Below are 8,495 nucleotides of genomic sequence, written 5' to 3'. Positions count from 1 at the left end.
AATGATATGAATGAATGACTTATTGCACAGATGGAGGAGACACCGAGGAATGATAAAGATTCAATGTTTTGTACAGAGTTCCATCAACAAATTGGATTTCAATTTGCAGCTTCTTTAATGTTTGCCTGAACATGTAGACATTGAATTTCTAAATATTGACTTTTTTACGAAAAAATATAATTTTGCTTTGAATAATACGAGTCTGATAAAATGTTGAGGAAATGTGTTGTATTCTATGACCAAGTTTTTAAAGTGGAACTTTTTTTTCTCTGGGTGTCATTCCTTTATCTTTGCAACAAGTCAGGAACTGGTGGGTAATGGAGGTACATAAAGCTTTCTGATTTTCAAAAAGTTACAGAACCTGCTCAATATTTTGTCTGAATGAATAGGGGTTTTTAATACCAGTGTTGAATTTTGCTGAAAATTTCGATATACCTTCTCCCTCTTAAGGCCTCTTGATAATAATATACCTACAGGTGTAATGAATTTATACAGACAAAATGTAATGAACTTCTCTCTAAAGTTAACACTGGTTTTGACCACAAACATATCGTTTTAGTGACATTCCTTTCCATTACCTTCCAGTTCCCAATTTTATACCCGATTTATATAGTTGTTTTTTGTAACTAACTAATAAAAATTCAAAAATTATGTTTAATCGATTACTATACGCAATGATGCTTTACCTTATATTCATCGACCGATGGAAATAAAACTTACAATTAGATACAATCAGAAATCCAATAAGATCCTGAGTTAGTGCTCGTTTAAAAGATATTTAAGAGTTGAATATTATCAAAAAGAATAATTAGTCCATAAAAATAGGAAATTAAAATAACAAATGGCGAGACAAATTTCCATTCCATATCTCTTCTTTTGGATTTTTTTCATCACATTCCACTCGCGAGTATCTCTTCAACGAGCACAAAATCGCAAAAAAAAACAATAATCAGATAAAATTTGACTATACGATCAGAAATCCAATAAGATCCTGAGTTAGTGCTCGTTGAAAAGATATTTAAGAAAATAGTCCTTAAAAATATTAAAATTAAAATAAAAAATGACAAGACAAAAAATCCATTCCATCTCTTTTGTTTGGATTTTACATTTCAACATTCCGCTCGCGAGTATCTCTTCAACGAGCACGAATTCACCAAAACAGTTTTTGTTTCCAATGCAAATTGATTTGACACAACATAAAAAAAATATTGAACTTAAATTTTGACTGTATCAAATAATTCTGAAATCTTATCGAAATGAATGACGAATGACGGCATTTATTTCGTTTGCTCATACTGTTTGTAATAACCAAATGGTATTGAAATTGTTTCAATTTTCAGCTTTATTGACAAGAGATGTTGGTAAAACATTTTCTCGGTTACCTCAAACCTCTATGAGAAAAGCACTTTATGTATGTTTTTGTTCACTTCATTTTTGTTCACTTCGGACATCCTATTTCTGTGTCCTTGATTGACCGAATATTTGTAAAGTGTTGTTATTTTAACACTGATTTTAACCATATATCATATTGCTTTCAGGTTGGAGTGTGTTTTGACTTGTGCTGTAAAACTAAACTGATTTTGTACAACAGAGAGGAGTGGCGAGGTAAGATACAGACAGAATTTACTAAAATAGTACCGGTGATAGAAAATTAACACTTTGCTATCAAAAACAGAACTTTCTATACATCTTTATTGACTCGCAAAAGCTGTTTTAGCACTTCGTATAAATGAAGATACCAGAGATATTAAAAATATCTTCCAAATACTTCACTGTATATATATATTTTATGTTTTTCTTCTTTACTAGATTTTGTACGAGAAATTTTCTGTTGGAGAAATATTCTACTCTCATCTTGGTAAGAATAACTTCAAATGCGATTATTCCTGTGTCATTGAAATACATGGAGGGAGACTCATCTAAACTTTGGTGATTTGATCTATCACACCCATGTATCTCTCGACTTTATGTTGTCCCCAGTTTCCAGTTATGTTTAATTCGTTAACTATGATACTGAACTGAAACAATGAGTCAGGGGTGTGTGGAAAAGCTATCATCAAATTCTTTCTTTTGACAGATTCTTCTTGATGAACTTAAGAATATTTTTGGTTAACTTGTCATCCTCTTGAAGGAAATTGTATTGACTGGAGCAAGAATGTGTATTTGAATATTTCATATCGTTAAGTATGTATGATTTCTATTGAAAAGAATAGCCATTCAGAGACAATCCTACTTTAATGCTTTTCCTTGGTTTTCATGAATCCAAATTCAGTTCACATTCCATATTTTGACTCGTTATACCAAAATAAGGAAATCCATGAAATAATCATTTTGATAATTTCAGGAAAAGGTTAGAATCAAGGTACTTGTATGGTCGGAAATCATTTGTTTTTGATGACATTCCACTCAATTGAACGTTTGATTAAGACGACCAATTACTACTTCCAATCTATCATTTGTAATTTTTTTTTTCTTAGAACTTTCGAGATTGATAGAAACGTTGTCTAGTGGTAGAGAAATTTAGATGAGGCGTAATTTTTGAGAAAGTGACCCTCCTATAATAGAAATCTAATATTCAAGTTCTTAAATCAACAAACCTTGAAAATTTCAATTTTCCAAGACGTGTTTTTTCGTGTTTAGAAGCTTCTCTTTCTTAGAACTTAGCTAAATTTCTTATAAAAGCCAGGATTGAGGAAAAGGAAACTTGTCGTATCAATAAATAGCATTTACCGATTAGGAAAATTGAGTACTGTAGAAACAACTGATGTCTCTCTTGATTACATGGTCATAAACTACTACGAAGAGGAGGGCAACTCGTTAAGCTTTACTGTATTGAATTTTCTTGAGAAATTTTAAAAGTTTGTTATTGTATAATGAGATGAAAGGAAGGATTCTCATGAAGTTGGTTATATTCTATTATTGATGATTTCACTTTTATTGATTTCCCCTGTGGTTCCATCAAGAAATCCTATTTTTCCTTCGCCAATCGAATTTAATAAATCAAGTGATTTGAATTTTTAATATTTTTGTAAGGTTTAATTTCTATTTTTGAAAGGATTGTGAATTGTTTTCATCTAAAGGGTATATGAAAAGGAAAGCCGTCATGTTGCAAATAGTTGAGGACTCTACGGACGAAGAAATGTCCCCAATCAACACAGAAGACCAAAAAGAACTAGATGATTTCCTAGTGTACACAGACCCTGATCATTCCAGTCATTTCTTTCAAAAACTTTACAACCTGTACACACGTTGTGAGCTTTGTGATATCACTTTGAGAGTGAATGATGAAACAATTCCAGCCCACAAAATCGTCTTGGCTTCCAACAGTCTTTACTTTGAAGGTAAGAATATCATTCTATAAGAAGAAACAAATAATAAGCAAACTGCTCTCCATGGAACTCTTTGACTTGACATGAACAGAGTTGGTACTTTCGCTTCCGAGCTGTCAAGGCTTTAGAGAGTGAGAAACATCTCAAAAAAAAAACATAAACGTCTTATTTGTTAAACGAAAGAAATAAATTGGTTGAGTTTTTCCTTACTTTTTCCCATTCTACTTTCTAGGTATGTTTCTTAGCAATCTGATGGAATCGTCCCAAAATGATGTCGTCATCAAAGAAATAGATTTCAACGTTTTAAAATCGCTGGTCGACTTTTGTTATACCTCTGTTATCAAGATTCACTCATCCAATGTGTTCGAATTATTATCAGCAGCAAATATGTTACAATTTGATGGCATCAAAAAATGCTGTTCAAAATTTCTAGAAGGCAAATTAGAACCTAGTAATTGTTTAACGATTGCAAGTTTTGCGGATCTACACACATGTCACGATTTGAAAGATTCAGCCATTGAGTTTAGTAAAAAACATTTTCGACAGGTTATCCAAAGTGAAGACTTCATTAGTATACCTTTCGATCAAATCAAAACTTTATTACAAAGTGACGTCATCTCAGTGACGTCAGAGATTGATATATTTCATGCGATTGTTACATGGATCGGTGCTGATGAAATTGGTCGGATGGGTTTTTTCAACGACCTCTTCCGATTGGTTCGTTTTCTCGACCTCTCACCGAAAGTACTTGGTAAGATATTTCACTCTTTTATTTTAGATTGTGATCAAATTTTTATAATTTCTTATCGAATCCTTTAAAGGTCTTAAAACAAAACAGATATGGTCATTATGCAATAAATAGCCCGGGTTAAAAATAGATGAAACTGTCCGATGGTTTATATCTTTATCTTAATTCTTTCCACCTATGGCTCTTTTCCCATTAAACTTGACAGATTTATATAAGGCTGTTTTGAAAATTATACCGATACTGAACTAATGCAAAAACTTGAGCTCCAGTTTCCTTATTTCATTGGAACAAAATCAATTAGAAAGTATGAAGTCTTTTTGGATATTTTTCTCACGGTAGCAATGCATTTGATAGAGAAATTGCACATCAAAGAGCCACCTTAAAGCGATAAGTAGATTAGAAGGGTGTGTGAAAAGTCGAAGTATTATTCTAAAGCGATTTCAATTAACAACATCCATCATGTAGGCCTTTTTTCTAACTTCACCAAAAACTCATTATTTCGCTTACCTTGCAGTGTAATTTTGATAACTGGCGTTGTCGTGCTAGCATAGTATACACCTTCTACTCCCTTCCATACTCCTGTATCAGACACTATTGGTAGCCTTAAATCACCATTGGAAAATAGGCCAGGAGATTGTTGCCGTGAGAGAAATACCTACTACGTTGAAAGACAGATGGACAGATACGATAATTTTAAGAACTCAATTGATATTAAGTTCCTTAATTTATCCACTGACTTTCACCGAGTCACTGAGACAAGGGTATAGTAAAGTGCAACAGTTAAGGGATAAGTACCCTAAAATTCTTCAAACAATCACTACCATTCCATTTCAGTGGACATCATCGAGCCACACCAATACGTTCAAAACAATGTGGAATGCATCAAATTACTGAGCGACATCAAAACCTCCTTTCTTCTCCCACAAACACACATTTTGAAACAATATCAACCACGATGTCTTCAACTCCCTTCAATGATTTATCTCATCGGTGGTGAAACGAAAAGACAGGTATACTTCCAGAATCCTTTCAAATGATTCCGTTTGGATACGCTGACTCTCAAATATCTAAATGAAAACAGATCCCAACGAAATTTCCATCTCTCTGTTTGAAACAAAAAGTTTTGAATTTAAATAAAAAGATGAATTATATCAGAATCTTTTTTCAAAGTTGTCACCTCTTTCGCACATCGTCAAAATAATCCTTTTCCATCAGGAAAAATTTCATCACTGTCTACACAAAAGAAACTTTTTCTTTGTATCTTACATTGAAACACCCCCTTCTCACAGTCCCGCTGGGAACCCTTCCCACTGGAAAAGTTGGCCAAAATATCGTCCCCAATGGAAAATTATATTCTTATTTTTTCCCTGCTCCTGAAAATAATCAGATAATCCAATCCCCACTGCAAATTATTGTGCTATTTTTTCCATCCCCACTGAATTTTCTTGCTCAAAAACAATGGAATTCAAATCCCCAGTAATGAGGAAAATGGGAATATCAATCTACATTAATTTCAGGTCCGCTATTTTTACCCTCACTGGCTGAAAAAATCTCACCGGGTCTGTGAGAAGGGGGTGTGTGTAATGAACGGTCTGATCAAACTATAAAATCTCAAATCATTTGTTACATCGTGTAGAATCACATATCTCTCCAGGAGAAAACGTGGTCCATCATCCCCAGGAACATAAGTAGCGCTAAAGCACTCACAAATAAGGCATTGTGAAACATGAGCTGTTTCAGTATATCAGCTTTATGCTGTTGCAGTTACATACATGCTCATGTGGCTTAAAGTACTTAAGTAGTTGATGCCTTTAGACTAATTCTGTCCGGATTTTAGAATTTTATAACTTTATACTGTACTTTAAATGTACCTTTAATTTTGAGAGTACCTTGGAAATTGGTTTTAACTTCCCATAGAACTCCTCTAGACTCTTTTTTCATCTCATCAGGTCTACGATACAATAGAATGTTATTGTTTATCGGAGGATCGTTGGCGTACACATCCACGAATGTCCACTCCTAGAGATGGCCTTGCTGCTTTCACTTATGATGGCAAAATATTCGTGGCCGGAGGTAAAGATTTGACCAAACCGAAATGCTGAATTCAAAAATACAATCTTAGCTTAGCTTGGCAACACCTTATACCGAAAAAATAGCAGCCAGCAAACAATTTTATTTCTTGAAGTGGGTCCTTTTGGCATATATTGCCATTTAAAAGTATTTCGAATAAATAAGTAGGGTAAAATTTAAAATTATGGAAGTTGTTGAGATTTTTTTCTTTCAATAATTAGCACCATTCTCACTAGTCAAAACAGGAAGACTGGCCGATACAAATCTAGCCTTGAAACTGCACCACTGCTAGGAATTGCAACTGCCTCTCTGTAATTCAATTTTTAAGGGGCTAAGACTTTTCTTCGAATTAAAGAAAGATTCGAATTATAGAGAGTATTTTACATTATTTTCCAGCCGAATGGACAAATGCTTTAGTTTGAATTACAGAAAGATTCGAATTATAGAGAGTATTTTACACTACTTTCCAGCCGAATGGACAAATGCTTTAGTTTGAATTACAGAAAGATTCGAATTATAGAGAGTATTTTACACTACTTTCCAGCCGAATGGACAAATGCTTTAGTTTGAATTACAGAAAGATTCAAATTATATAGGTTCGAATTAGAGAGTTAGTTGACTGTACTTTTTTCATCCCCTTACAGGGTACGACGGAACGCAATCACTGAACACGTGCGAATTCTACGATCCAGTGGTGGAACAATGGCAACCTTACCATTCAATGTCAGTTCCCCGACATGCGTTCAGTATGGCTGAATTGAACGGATGGCTGTATGTGGCAGGTGGAAGTGATTTTGTTAACACTGAATACAACTCTGTTGAAAGATACGATCCCATTAGGTAAAGAAGATATGAATCTGAAATTATTAAAAAAACTGATAAAACAACAATTCCCTTATCACTAATCCATCCAACCAAACTAAGGCTTTTGACACAAGAAACGGTTTTTGGCTTGACCTCACTGGTAATTTGCAACTTTCAAAATTATACTACTTCTCTTCATGTTCATGAATCGCATACCGCATACAACCGCTAGTATACTATTTGGAACACGAAACCGTTAGAGGATACTACCATTAGCCTTGACTATATTGAAACTCTCAAATTTGCTTTTTAGGGATGTATGGGAAACCGTAGCTAGTATGACAAACAAACGAGAAGGACTCAGTCTAGTGTCGCATGATCGCATATTATACGCTATGGGAGGTGAAAATGGGATCTCTATTCTGAATACAGTAGAAATGTACGATCCGAGGTCTGGCGTATGGAATAATTGTTGTCCTATGGGGTACCGGCGCCGTTATTTTGGGGCCGCGATATTGGACAATCGGCTCTATAGCGTCGGGGGCAGCGATTACGATGAAGACTTGAACACTGTAGAGATTTTTGAGCCACGGACAAATCGATGGTACCCGATTCCGTCAATGAAGCGACGTCGTGAAAGTGTCGCAGTTGTCGCTATTGACGGGAAATTGTACGCCCTGGGTGGTGCATGTATTAATAGAGAACTTGATTCGGTGGAAGTGTTTGACCCTATTGCAAACCAATGGGAAGAATCGGGCAAAATACCGACGTGTAAGGAAGGCATGGCTGCTGTTATACTTTGATAAAAAATGAAGGCTCGTTAGTTGATATAATTAGAATTTAGAATCACGATTTATCGATTCAACTACATAACATCTGTCCGTGATACAGCAAGACTGACATCTACTCACAAATTTTCAAATCTTCATCTAAGAGCTATTACAGAGAAGATTAGTACTTTTTTAAATGTTTTTCCTATCATAGCTTAGTCCCAGGCAGGACTGAGAATGGAAAATAGAGTTTATAGGTGGGGTGCCAAGTTTTGAAGAATGGGTTTTTATATAATTTAATGAAATTAATATTTATTCACCCATTTTGTAAAATGATTTTTATGAAAAAATGAAGAAAAAAAAGAAAAATCATAGGATAAAATTTTGAAAGATGCTAAATATTTTTGATTTGGATCTATGGAGAAATATTTTTGCTTCAAAATCTTTTTAAGAAATTGTCAACAAAATAATTGAGATTTTGAAAATAGAATATTATCTCAAGTTAAAGCAGGAGAGGTGGTTAGTTTCAACTAATAAGATTCCCTGGGGTATCTTTTTGTTGTGTTTAATAAATCCCTAGGATGCTTTATGAAGTAAAACGTAAACAAAAAATCTCTGAAATCCTTCCTTTCCTCTATTTCTTTAAGAAAACCTAAATTATTCAAAAGCATCAGTCATTCTTAGTGGAAAGATTGATGAAAAATCAGTTGCTATGTTCTTCATTTCAAAAAATTTTTCGATTCATTATTCAGTTCGTTTACATTTCTTTCTATT

General features: G+C 34.0%; 1 protein-coding gene across 1 annotated transcript; it reads left to right on the top strand.

Moving 5' to 3' along the window:
* The first annotated feature begins 1,807 nt into the window (after positions 1-1,807).
* LOC136806947 (kelch-like protein 20) lies at positions 1,808-8,063 on the top strand. The gene is made up of 8 exons (XM_067063518.1): positions 1,808-1,858; positions 2,078-2,184; positions 3,081-3,341; positions 3,562-4,080; positions 4,912-5,087; positions 6,027-6,150; positions 6,792-6,987; positions 7,265-8,063. Exons 3-8 carry the CDS (start codon positions 3,086-3,088, stop codon positions 7,752-7,754), a joined length of 1,761 nt encoding a protein of 586 aa, XP_066919619.1. The 5' UTR covers positions 1,808-1,858; positions 2,078-2,184; positions 3,081-3,085; the 3' UTR covers positions 7,755-8,063.
* Positions 8,064-8,495: the final 432 nt, after the last annotated feature.

This window comes from Clytia hemisphaerica, unplaced genomic scaffold, assembly GCF_902728285.1.
Source record: "Clytia hemisphaerica strain Z4C2 unplaced genomic scaffold, Clytia hemisphaerica genome assembly, whole genome shotgun sequence".
Classification (NCBI taxonomy): domain Eukaryota; kingdom Metazoa; phylum Cnidaria; class Hydrozoa; order Leptothecata; family Clytiidae; genus Clytia; species Clytia hemisphaerica.
This window is presented reverse-complemented; position numbering and strand designations above follow the sequence as displayed.

What these genes read in the sequence shown, in the direction of transcription:
- LOC136806947 (XM_067063518.1), top strand. Translation starts at nt 3,086, where the DNA reads ATGAAAAGGAAAGCCGTCATGTTGCAAATAGTTGAGGACTCTACGGAC. An exon ending in GTGGTGAAACGAAAAGACAG is followed by an intron (nt 5,088 to 6,026) that starts GTATACTTCCAG and finishes TCATCTCATCAG; the next exon opens with GTCTACGATACAATAGAATG. An exon ending in CAAAATATTCGTGGCCGGAG is followed by an intron (nt 6,151 to 6,791) that starts GTAAAGATTTGA and finishes ATCCCCTTACAG; the next exon opens with GGTACGACGGAACGCAATCA.